Genomic DNA, 13,323 nt, shown 5'->3' on the forward strand with positions numbered 1-13,323 from the left:
CAGACACGAGGTATATAACATTAACTCCAGCTTATTTATCTATACAAATTAATTTAATGAACTCTTAGATTTTTAATATAAACTCTTACTTCTGCCACCACTATCGGGACACTGGGATCGAATCTCTATCTCAGGGCATTTTTTATTTCTTATGTTGGAGATTAGGTATTCGGGGGTTAATGGGATTCTAGGATTTAATGTGACACTGTTTTCTGAGTCGGCACTCATATCTTCTCTTTGTGCGGCGGTGGCGATCCTTTATTCTTATAGAAGCATTATTAATGACATAATATCTCAAATATGCATGATGATTTATTATCCAATTGTGAGACTTTTATGGGTGATCCGGATAAATAAACAACCGTCTTCAATTCATACATCATCACTCGTTTAAAACACCGCACGTGACCGTAAATCAGTGACAATTATTGATCGATTGATTAACATCAAGATTTTGTTTAGCACTGCCCCACATAGTGAAACTAGAACTGTCAAAGCGAAAGTATAAGTGGTAGGTCCATGCACTGGGAGCGTATGAGAGTTAACTCTTTAGATGTATGTCTCAGTCTTAGTTAAGGGATACGCTATCACCAGGGTTTCTTAAGTTGCGATAAACATTTCATCCACTACCTAGCAGAATTTATCGAGCTAGAAGAAGAAAATCTCTGAGCGAATAAACCACCTCACTGGCCATCCTCCGCTCAGATGTGTAGCATATGAAGCACAACCGGAGAACTAAGAAGCGTTGCATAACAGGCCATAGCCAATGGGACGTGACCACAAACCCACACTGAACTAACGAAGAATTAGTGAATTGAATCTTGATTACTCAAACCTCTGCCGGCATAGTTCCAAAAACAGATCGGGGCGTAATACCTATCGAGATAGACTGTCTGCCGAGATTTCCAAGGTGATTAATTACCGATAGGTCAGTCAGTCTAGGGAGGAGACCAACCCTAACCCTGGAACTATGAAATGACAATGGTAACGAATTGGAATCAATTGAAATTGGTGTAGCCGAACTACCGTGAGTTGCAGTATGTGAGGCGGTGTTTTTTTACTGCATGTAATTCTGGAGCAAAAGTCCCATGAGGCAGTTAGACTGAGGATTAATGAGTGATTCGATTCTGAATGTCAATTGCGTGTTATACTCTGAATTCAATTGCTCAACTTAGAGGTTAAAATTGATAGTTCAGTTACTGCGAATAGGGGAAAGGTTTTTCCGGTGAGCTGTCTATTTTCTAGAAGCCAGTGGGTGCCCTTAAAACTGTACCTACATATGGAGGAGGCGACTTTGATTCCAAAACTGAGCTTGAGGTCCTCAGGTCTCTCCGAACACCCACGTGCGCAGACTAGGTACCTGCATGCTGTACATGATCAGTTCCTGATGATCATCTTTGACAGCCCCAGTTGCTAAATTACTTTTTATTTCCCGCTTTGCGGACCACAGGTTCAAGATCTTCAGCTATCACCGTTTCACAACCGTCCATCAAATCCTATTTGCGGACCTCGTAGAAGGCAATTATGATGGAAGACTGGATGTTCTTTCGACGCCCAGACCTCTTGGGTCCGACCGTGACCCAAGACCGCGTTTTGATGCCCGCTATGATCCCTGCGCTTTGCCGGTTGTGGCTGTGATCCCACTCTTTTCCTACCTTCCCGCCCTTGGCAAGACTCGAATGAAAATGAAGTCGACGCCATTTGGCCGTGGGTATGTACACTCTGGTGGGTAGTAGGCGGATCATGTAGTCTCTGGTGAGTTATATCAGTGAATGGTGTCCCCTCTATTCTGTTTTCTTTCTTCTCTTCTTTCCTCCCCTCTTATACCCTATCAAACCCCATTTTGTATTCCTTTTATCTGTGTCTTTAGGGGTCACTATTTCTTTTTGTCACATTCGTTTTTTTATACTCACTCTTGTGTGTCGGTCGCTATATATCCCACAATATCTCCATCTTCATCCTAATCTTCATATAAACTACTATCTCTCGTTTCCTATCTTCCTTCTATTTTTCTTTCTTTATTTCTTTCTCTATATCATTTGGTCCTTCTTCTCCGTCCGGACGGTTGAGATTTATAGGAGCCATATTCAGCTCTCCAATATTTATATACCCCTGTCTATTTCAACAGACATATAAAAAAAAAACATACCTTGAAAATGAGATCCTACGGCTCAACTTTCGCCTGCGCCCTCGCACTTATTAGCACTATCTCGGCAGCAGCACTCCCACTCGACACAGTCAGCGATCTCGTCAGCGACCTTACATCAAACGCACTAGTACTGGGATCAGCGCCACCCACACTAGTAACTGACATAGTATCCAGTGACCCAGTTTCCAATGTTGGAAATGCGGCGAGTGAGGTAGTTAGTGAATTGAAGGCGTCTAAGGAGGAGTCTGTGGTGGCAAGCAAGATTTCTTCAGTTACTAGCTCTGTATCAGCAGCTGCTTCGGGTGCTGCTTCGGCCGCGGATGCTGCTGTTCTTAAGATTTCAAAGGGATTTCCTTCAGACATTTTCCCGGGCTTTTTCCCGGGTACCATTTTGACTTGCAAGTACGGCGATTCTGTTGCTTCGGGATTGGTAGACATAATTGGGATTCCCTCTAAAGGTATGGCCTTCCAGTGATGAGTTTCGGTGGAAAGTTTGGAGTGACTAAACCCCGATTAGAAGCTGGTTCTGCACCAGCCTGTTCCACCTCATCATTCCTCACGGGCACCTATATGCTTATCATGATTGACCCGGACGCGGTCAACCCCCAACACATTCACTACCTCCAAACAGATCTCAGCTGCTCCAATAGCACATCTAATAACTCTTCAAGCAGCGGAAAGAATACTCTCTCAACAGCTGTTGCGCCAATACTAGAATACGCCGGTCCATCTCTTCCGTTAGGCACCGGGTTCCACAGATACACAACGTTCCTGATGCATCAACCGGAGGATTTTAGCATGAGTGACAGTCACGACTTTGACAGAGAGAATTTTGACATTGTTAATTTCGCATCAAAGCACAAGCTTGGGCAGCCTGCTGGAGCCACCTTCTTTGTTGCCGAAAACCTTACGGGCGACCTTAAGGGCAGCCTGCTATCAGGGAATCTCACAAACGCTCTTCTCGGAAACCTTACACATGGCCTCCTCGGAAACCTTACACATGGCCTCCTCGGAAACCTGACTAATGGCCTCTTTGGAGACCTTACAAAGCTTCTTAATGGCACTCTTCTGGACCCGTTCCTTGGTAACCGTACCAACACAACTCTTCTTGGGTCATCGTTGTTCGGAAACGGCACGCACGGAAACTCTACACTTGGTAACGGGCATAACTCTACTAGTAATGGTACTTTAAGCACGAATGAGGGAAAGGATGGAAAGGATGGAAAGGATGGAAAGTCCTCTACTGGCCCTGTTCCCATCTCGCCTACCGCCAAAGCACACTCCGAGTCAGTCAGCAGCGAAGATGATATTAACGGCTTGTCTACTGGCGGGTCTTCAGTGGTGATTGCCAACTTTGCACTAGCAGGGTTTGTAGGCATGGTAACCGTGGGTGTGGCGTACTTGTAGAATGTGGAGTGCATGGTTATTGGTTAGCTTTTCTCTTCTGGCTGGGTCTTAGGGGATAAAATATTTGGCTGGCTTTGGTTGGAGTTATTTTGCCTTCTATTTTTTATTTTCTTTTGTCCAGTAATTCTTTTTTCTTTTCTTTCTGTTGTTATTTGTATTTCCCGATCGTTAAATGTAAAGTATAGTGTGTAAAATAGTATAGTGCTCATCTTATTGATTTATTGTCCCCCATACCTAGTTAATCGCTTTTAATGTCGTGAAGGTGCTTGTGTCTGGCGTTTTTTCTTTTCTTTTTTTCTGAACAAAGCTTTATCTAGATTTAGATTTTCTCCCTGCGTTAGGACGGGTGTAAATGATATGATTGAAACTGGGGAATTCCGCGGTTCCTTGCGTCCGCGATATTGTGATCTGCGCCGTAGGCTGTGCATGCTCGTGAAGTGAAGTTTTGGGATAGGATAAAGTGCTCTAGTAGATCTCGGGATGAAACGTTAGTTAGGTCGAAGCTACCACATGTATGGGTATATCACTACATGTAGTAGAGTACCTAACTTGCACACTGTTGAAATGACGTTGGAGTTATGTGCTTACTTGACGGGGAGTTTCGTTTTTTAAATTGCGTCCTAACTAGTCTCGTTCATCAAGACAACCCATTGGCGACTGGTCACAGCTGCAGTACAGTATCCGGTAGAATTATTGCAAAAGTCAGGGCTAAAAGAGTGGATTTGTTGGTCTGTGCTCGCAGCAAAAAACCTTTTAAGGGCCAATAGGACTATCGGGTCACGGAGAACCCACTTTCGCAATAATTTTACCAGATACTGTATGTGAGTTAACGGTGGTGATTAAAAAGCTCAGGTGGTGGTGGGGTTTGAACGGCGATTGGAAAATTCGGGGAGGAAGCTGTAGTTGGTTTAAGGTTGTCGCTATCTCGGAGAGAACGCCGATTGGTGGGCGGTGAACATTGAGGAGTAGGTACATACATGTATGTACACTCGCCCATGGGCGATGGCGGACCTGCCTAGTGGTGGACCTGAAGTATAATTGACTTGATGTTTCCAGAGCTAGAGGCAATTTTACAGCATTGGCTTGAGACCCTGTCCAGTGTCCGCCATCACAGGGACTGTTACTCTGTGAGCGAATATAATAGTGCGAAAGATAATGGCTTTGGATGGTGGGGTGTTAGTGGGATGTCTGGTGTCATGCTTGGCAGAAAGGAAGTGAGAACTGACGCAGAATTTTTTTTGGTACTACATTATCGACAGTTACAATTGGTACTGGTTAGTCAGCTAATCACGTACTAATTATTATCTGGCCACGGCCGGTAATTGGTTACTATGTGCATTCATATGTGGTAGTCTGCAGTCCTACTGGGGGATCTTATTAAGATCTATTTGTCGTAATAAGTATCTGATATCTCATATATAGATGGACTCTCATCTCGTGCTTGCTCAGATCCTCAATCGCCATCGTGTTACACAGTACATGCAATCGATATTCCTATAAAGGTGTCGCTGGTATCATTATATTCGATTACCAAGTACCCATAGGTTTTCTAAGTCCTTACAATCCGGTTTAAGGTTATCTGCAAGAATGTAAACCTATACCGGAATCTACGTCTGTATGTACGGGGTGCATCCTCCGAATTGAAAGTATCGTCGCCCTTGCATCAATGATCAACATTTCAAAACAGAGAAAATGCGCTCCTGCATCAACCATACCTTCTACATTCTTATTGTAGGTAGCCAGTCAAATAATGTCCCCTGTCAACGTATATATAGATCCGTTATTCTTCGCTCGTCCGTGCGGTTCGCGTGTCATCCTATATCAATATCGCTTACAGGTTCCCACAATTACTAAAATCATCTCTTCAATACCGACCCGCTAAGCCAAAGTAAGCAGTATCATCTTTCTCTATGGTACTTACGACTAACACTCGCCAGGAAAATGCAGCCTCTCCCGCTTATTATCCTTTCTCTCCTAAGCCTATCCCATGCTACCACCCCTCCCCCAGTTATCCTCTACGGAAACCCTGCCACGACGAACGCGTGCAATCTCGAATGCCGCCGTGCATTCTGTATCTCCGTATCCCAGTTTCTCGAATCAGTCACGTGTACTATGAGCCGCCCCTGCCTCTCTTTAATGCTCCAGGGCCAGATCCAGGATAAATGCTTCAACTGGCGGCCAGATCTGGAAGTTCATATCAATGTCCCGACTATCGGGGAAGTAGACGACTGCATGGGAAAGGACCAAGAGGTCGAGTGGGTTAAGCCATATGTGCCCGTGAAGGAATGGGTTGATATTGTGGTTGAGGAGGAGGTCGAGGAGGAGGAGAGGGGCGTATGTATGGTTGCTCTTGTGCTGAGGTGGGCGTGTTTTGGAGGTGTTGTGGCGGCTTTGTGGCATACATGGGCTACGGTAAAAGGGAGGGAGATTGTGGTGGAAAGAAGGAGAGAGAAGGGCGAGTTACATATGTAGGTGCCGAAGCTTGTGTCTTTTTTTGAGATTTGTTTGATACTAGGGCGTCAATATTCAGAGAGCACGAGTCAGCTTAAGTTGAAGCCACGCATCATTAGTGAAATATATTGAGTTTTACTAGCGGCGGAAGAGAGAATCTAGGCCACCAGCTCATGAGGCTTATATGATAGTCGAGTCCATCTGGAGTCCCAGGTTTTTATGTGCAGAGGACTGGTCATTAAAGTAAGAAGCCTGTCAAATCTGTGATTTAAAGCAAATAAGAGGAAGCAAGAACGGTGAGGCCGAAGAGGCCGAAGCGGTGTTATCGTCGTAAAGTTTGCCAAGATTACCGGAAAGTAGGGCTAGGGGTAGGACTGGTGGATGCTACCAAAACTTTAAATTTCCACACGTGGTTGTCGATTGACGTGACCTTGAATTTGTGTTCATGTATAATTCTGTTTTAAAAGCAACATAACCTCCTCAGGGATTTGTCTGAGGCCTGTGTACTTCCACTCTAATAGCCTTCACCCGTCGTTGATTTTATCATGAAATATCACTCGGTTAGTTCAATCCGGAAGCCTTGTTTTTAAAAAAAAAGGAATTAAGTGATAATGTAGTTGAATGATCGACGGTATAGAACTATTGCCTCCATATTGGCTGTATCTTTGTCTCGAGGAGTCGGTCGCTAAAGACTAAAAACACAAATCTTTTGTTCCTTTCCTGCCATGTGTCGAAATAAGAGACCACGGTGCTGCAATCAATGAATTAAACAAAAAAAAAAGACCACAGTGCTGGTCTTGGCCTTGGATAGTGTGGTCCCCGAGGCACTCCAGCGAGATTCGAACGTGTTCAGGTATTCTTTCTCATTGACCTCTGTCCTTGAGGATGATAAAAGCGGTATTATTCGAAACAATAACTGTCTGTATCTTTGGCTTCATCTCAGTCGGGCGTATTAAGGTCAACAATTGTCTTAGAAGTTCTCGAGGCAAGGTCACAAGGACGCTCGACCTCATAGACCACACTGATCACGTCGGAAACTGTATAGTGAATTTGCTTTCCCTTTGGAACCATTCTCTGGATAAAGCAACCTCAGCTTCTCTCACACAATTACAACGATGTCAAAGGTTTTGAATATATGTGGAGATGGAACATGACAACTAGTGGAATAGGAGTTATTTTTGTGGCAAATATCAAGGCATGTATCCTTCTTTTTCTTTTGGCGAAAAATCACTAACAAAGAAAACAAATAACTTATAAATAAAGTGAAAGATTTTCAATCACACTGAACATTTGGAACATAGAGCAAGCAAGATAGTTAGCACCCAGCGAAAAACGGACACAAGACACCAAAAACACAAGAAGAATTCAACATACCCTACCACCCTGAGGGAATTCAAGGCATGGACCACAGGAGATAGCGAGGATGTCAAAGTACTGATCGCTCACAGTAAGGGAGGAGGCCTCGTTCTTTGCAATTGGGAACTTTGCATGATGATCTTAATCTGCTTAGATCCCAGCTAGAGCATGATGGCGCATTGGGGTGCATTGGTGATCCACTTGTAGGAAGGAGGTCTAAAGGGCTCAATCTGGTAACTTCCCTCGCTGATGTGGATGCACCTGGTGCTTCGGAATTCTAGTATTTGAAGGAGAAGGCCCGGACGGTGGAGGCGAGGAGGGGGAGGGAAACGAAGGCGAGAACGTGCTTCAACATAGTTAGAAATTATTGTGAGGATTTATTGATAATTCATTCGTGTATATAGCCCGGAAATTACTGTGAGGAGATCTTGTGGGGATTATGTTGGGTTGGGTTTCTGGGAGGAATTGCCCAAATATTGCAGAAGTTAGTCTTGGTCTCGTCGGTGTCTCCGGAGGAAACCCTTTGATAGGTCTGAATTAAACCCTTAAGGGTTTTTTCTTGACAAAAGCAGTGATAAATTTCGATACTTCAACACGAATCACGTCTTTTCACCACCAGCCTATTCTTAATCTCTCTTTTTTTTTTTTACTACATGCAGCTAGTAGGGGAATATTAAGGCAGGACCCCCTCCAAAAAAAAAAAAAGAGGGGGGGGGGGAAACCAGTACTTTCGTAGGATCCAGAGACTGTATCAGAGCGCATGAATACTCATCCTCTAGATATTTACGATACCATCAAAATAAAATTTCACTATCGATGCTTTTCTGCCATCATCTAGCACCGCCTTATGGCTTCTAGGTGCCGAGTTCTCCCGATGAGGAAATTTTCCGAGGGTGGACGAGGTCGCAGGTTCGAATCCTGTAGGGGCGGTGAGCCAGGGGATATTAATCATGGGTTTTTTTCCTGGCTTGGCATGTGGGATGGTTTCTGCTCCTGGGGAGAGTTTTCTATGTACCTGGCGCCTAAATGGCATGCGGACTGGTGAAGTGTGGCTAGGTATGAGTGCTGGCCTTGAGCCGGTTGGGGTATTCCACATCCTGCTGAAAGGAGTGACTAGTAGGCATAAAGGGTGAAACACTGTACTTGTACTGTAGATTGAGTGCTCCGCCATAACTGACAGGTTGCATGCGAGTATGAATTAAACAAAAAAAAAACACCGCCTTATGCCCATACTGGACATCAAACCCTAACCCATCAATCGAGTGATATTCTGTGAACTGCTAGCTCTGTTACCGTTGGCACTAATGTTTCCGCAATTGGGAAGGGTGCTAAAAAGATGGTTAGTATATTTTCTGAGTTTAATGTCTAGCTCGTACAAAGTTAGGCGTCGGATTGTTTCACTGAAGGGAATAGGATAATAGTGTTCTAACATGCCCATAACGCATTGCGGTCGGGTTAGTCGTCTTTGGGAAGTAAGTATGTAGAAAGGTCGATCGAGATCGAGGAATAAGTATGAAAAATTAAATATCGACCGGAAGATGATACTTTCAATACCAGGGAGATGTACAAACTGAATAAGCCTAACAAGTGCCCGGGGCAACGAAAAATGGAGAAGCCAGCATCCTAGATATTCCGAAGAACACCCAGGAGTATGGCAAAGAGCCCAATGCGGGGGTCGAACCCGCGACCCTGTGATTACCACACTGCATACCGAAGCATACAGTGTAAAAGTCACGCTCTACCACTGAGCTAACCGGGCTTGAAAGAAGCATGGTTTGGGCGGGATATCAAGGTTTGGATGGAGTGTAACTAGGACATTGAAAATGGTGGTACGTCCTGTAGAATGGGAAGGGACAGATGGTGCTAGATCCGGGATAGAATGCGTTGTAAAACCTTGGATTGTGCACAGTGAGGAACTTAAGGCAGACTGTCAAAGCCAAACACCTTAAGCTCCTGGCTCTTCCGGCTGGTTTTCGTAATTCTGTCTAACAAGACTCCATCGTTCATAAGAATTTAAATAAATGCGGTTGAATGCTCACGCCTGAACCCCCGACTCCCGGGTGGTTTAGCGCATCGAATGACGTTCCGCGTCATATAATCATAGATTATCACTCGAATAATGGTTCTGCGGTGTGGACATGGCGTCCGGGTTGGAGTCCTCGTGTACTTCACTGGGTGAAGAACGCCAGATCATGGGGACTGCGCATGCGTGCTTGTAAGGTGAAAAGGTACCCGTACAGTTGTGTTCTTCGCACACGTCCGGGCTGCGCGCCATGCCACCACCCTAAATATGGATTGGTTTAGAGGCTCCCGCTATTGTCTGCAGTCGGTAAGAGAACTGGCCACATATCTCTGGTTATTGTTGCCCACGCGACATTTAGAAATAACTGTGTGTTGATCGTCATATTCGGCCCCGAAAGCCCGCCGCCCGTCTGGCTCACCAAATGAAACAACTCACAAAAATCGCATACACGGCACGGCAATGGCGGGGTAGTGCAGGTCAAAACCTACTAACGATAAACCGCCCCGACCTCATCCGCAAAGTCTCTACGTATCTCCCTTCATCCCCTTCTTCTCCATCAATAACCATATCACCTCAAAACGCTGAATTCTTATGCTTCTCCATCACCACCGCACAAAGCACCTTATCCCGCCTAGTGAGGGTAGAAAGGTAAAATTCAACGGTATCATACATATATTAATTAATCGAACCCACGCCGGCTACATTCCGCAACAACAGAAACGAATCGATCTCTCGTATAAGGTAGAAAAAAGCTAATAGACGCGGCATCAACCTAGCGGGCATCCTTCCACGCCCTCTAACTAGATATACAGGTATGGTTCTACACAGCCGTGGATAAATGCTTGTGGGTACATGTACATATAACTCCCTTAGGCAAAAAAGAGACATAAATCATACCACACCCAGTACGTATCTAGGTAGGAAAGATTTAAGTATGAATAACTCCTAGCCGGAATGAATGGTAGCTTATACGTGAAGCATGAGTTACATCAACTCTTTATACCCGGCGAACTTCATCGGTGGTTCTAGGTACTCATGCCAGTGGGAGAAGACGGCTAGGCTGTGTAGTGAGTACTTCGGTTCCGAATGCATAGCCCAAGCTGAGGAGACGGGGGAGGACATCTCTTCTTGCTTCCCATGATATGACTGGTTGACTGGGGGCTCGCAGACGGAGGATACAATACAGCGGACCTTTTAAATTTTTCGGACTTTTACCTACTCTGAGAATCTGGAGACACCGTCTTGGAGATTGATGACTTCCCACGGTACCGTGGGAGCTGAAACCGTACGAGGCAGATGTTAGGTAAGTGATACGCCATGATTTATCGTTGCTTGACTGATTCACCGTTATTTTATCAAAGGACTCGAGCTTTGGAGGCCGGGCTTCGATACATATTCTACCGCGCCCCGGCCCCTCTTGAGCGGGTAACAGTCACGGTCACGCACACGGACGAAAAAAAAAGCGGGTTTTCGTTTCAATAGTATGGCCGTACACCCGGTACACTAGCCTTAGCTCGCGCGCCCACTCAAGCTTGGCGTTCTCGCTATATAAACACTTTGTTTTCCCGCTCCCTATATCTTTCCTCCCCTTGTGTGCCATCGACAGAGTTCCCACTTTACCCATCCCCATCTTCCGCCTGCAGCGGGAATCTTACCCCCCCCCCCCCCATATTCCTATTATCATGACTGTATGCTAACGAGTTGGATCCAGAAATATAAGATCTCTGTTCTCTTTTTCTTTTTGTATTTGAGTTTAGCATCCTGGAAACAAACTTGAATGTATGGAGGATGAACAGACAAAACAGTCCATGCCTCTTTTTTGTCTTCGCCTAGATGTCTAGCTGCTAGTTGGCGGTGACTGAAGGCTGAGACAAACTTGAATGTAAGGAGCTGAGATGGAGCTTCCGTGCTTCTTTTTTGTATGGCATTCTGCTATCATTGGGTATAGAAGAAGGTCATATAGACTTGAATGTAGGGCGATAAGTCTCATGGGGGTGAAAAATGTGGTCTGCACTTCTTTTTTGTTTCCGGGACGAGTAGCTGGAAATAGACTTGAATATAAGGCAATGAACCGTGCATGTGAGAGTATCTGTTCCTATTTTTGTCGATGAGGTTGCCTGCTCCTTATTTTAGTGTTTTGGGGGACAGGTAAGTGAGAACTTTTCGTGCTTCTTTTTTGTCGCGGCTGTTGTGTTTTCCTCTGCGATGCCCAAGAACCGTTACAGACTTGAATGTAGGAACATACATGTCTCTTTTCCGTCTTCTATTTCTTGCATGGGTTCGTTGAGGATTATGGCTATTTTCATCGTGATAGTTTCTCCTACGCTTTATCTCTGTACATGTACTTATGCATCTATTCTGACCATTCTGGCTAGAAAACTACCTCACACCGTCCCTTTTTCCGTCCATGGACACTTCGAAGAGAGGAAAGTGAGCCTTTTTGTGTTTCTTTTTTTTGCCCCCTTCAATGTAATGATCATGATAGGAGGGGACTATATTCGGGATTAATGAACGTTATTCCAATATAAAGTAATCTCATCCTGGAAATCTCCTCCAACCCCACAGCACAGCGCTTACTTTAAAGGATACCCGTAGCTAATGCTTCAATTTATTTCTACTTGCCTGGATTGAAAACTCCAGTGTATCCCACGGCCCCCCAGTTTGAGGTAAAAATGTTCAAGTAGCGGTGGTTACATATTTAGCCGGGTCACTATTGTTTGTTGCTACATGTACCTATCTCCTCATACCTGTGTTAGAGTGTGCGCGGGGAGTTTTTTTTTTTTTTTTTTTTTTTTTTTTTGGGGGGGGGGGGGGGGTGGTGCAATTGTCTTACTGCCGATTTTCTTCTACGCACTAGTTTCTTAAGAGGGTTGTTTTTGTTCTACGCGCTCAATGGGTAACAGGATAGCTTTGTTTTCTTTCATCTTACTTGCCCGGTTATGAGAATAGCTTTGCCTTCTGCCGCTCCTTTATGCGCCTCCATAGAGCTCGGCTGCGGCTTTATTTCCTTGTTTTTTATGTTTCCTTACCTCTTAATTAGAGATTGTTATTTCTCTGTACTCTTTCTGAGAGAAATTCCTTTTCCGTGCTTGTATCAAGTCTCTTAGCAAAACCGACGAAGCCCTTAGGGCTCTCCACAAACTATCACTCGACGACTTCTTTGCCGGTAGCCGGAGTGGGATGGCAGCGATTACATCTGGGTTTATCTCATCTGGGGCCTCAAATAGCTATATATCGTTTTATCCCTCTTCGGCTTCAACGATATCAGAAATTTGAAGGCTGCTTCTGGCGTGTTATGCGGAGGACTTAGCTCGGTCACTTACGTGCGGATGATGAGTGTTGATGGGTCGGGGATTTATTGGTCCATCGTGCGGGTACTAGCCAGTCAATTAATCGGACTTAGTCGCTCACTAACCATCAACTAGAATCCACTGCTGGGATAGAAATAACTGGATACCTGAAGATACGAAGGGTCGACAATAGGGCCAGTTGAGAGATGATAGGTACTTGTAGTTTTAGTAAAATATTCAGAGGTTGGGAGTTGGTCAGGAGTATGTTTTTGGTAGAGAAATAGGGGGTGAGCGAGACTGGTTAGAAGCTAGTGGATCACAGGGCGAACAGGCCCAATGTTTGCATCTGTCCTCCTCCCGTCACCGGTAAATACATGTACCTAGGCTCGTCCCCAACCCGTCTACTTCCATGCTTCCGTGCTGTGGGTAGCTTGCTGCAAGTAACGGGCTGGGTACGTGACTAACATGTACCCAGTACTGCCCACCACCGAGCCAAACCTTTGCATACCCTAACCCTACCCACATCTCTAAAACCACCCACTCCCCAATGCATCCCATCCACCCCCGTTCTACTTCTACACATCATTCTCAACTTTCTCATTCCAACCTCATCCATCTATCCCACCATCATCTTCGTATCCCCCCTA

General features: G+C 45.0%; 2 protein-coding genes across 2 annotated transcripts; both read left to right on the plus strand.

Annotated features, from left to right (window-relative positions):
• Positions 1–2,156: 2,156 nt before the first annotated feature.
• On the plus strand, positions 2,157–3,556 carry LAJ45_04152 (uncharacterized protein; the record flags this gene model as incomplete). The annotated part of the gene is made up of 2 exons (XM_046113733.1): positions 2,157–2,607; positions 2,667–3,556. The coding sequence occupies 2 exons, from the start codon at positions 2,157–2,159 to the stop codon at positions 3,554–3,556; spliced, it is 1,341 nt and encodes a 446-aa protein (XP_045972835.1).
• A 1,941-nt stretch (positions 3,557–5,497) lies between these two features.
• LAJ45_04153 (uncharacterized protein) lies at positions 5,498–6,028 on the plus strand (the record flags this gene model as incomplete). The annotated part of the gene is made up of 1 exon (XM_046113734.1): positions 5,498–6,028. One exon carries the CDS (start codon positions 5,498–5,500, stop codon positions 6,026–6,028), a length of 531 nt encoding a protein of 176 aa, XP_045972836.1.
• Between the last annotated feature and the right edge of the window lie 7,295 nt (positions 6,029–13,323).

Source organism: Morchella importuna (assembly GCF_003444635.1).
Source record: "Morchella importuna strain M04M26 chromosome Unknown Morimp01GS010, whole genome shotgun sequence".
Taxonomy (NCBI): Eukaryota; Fungi; Ascomycota; class Pezizomycetes; order Pezizales; family Morchellaceae; genus Morchella; species Morchella importuna.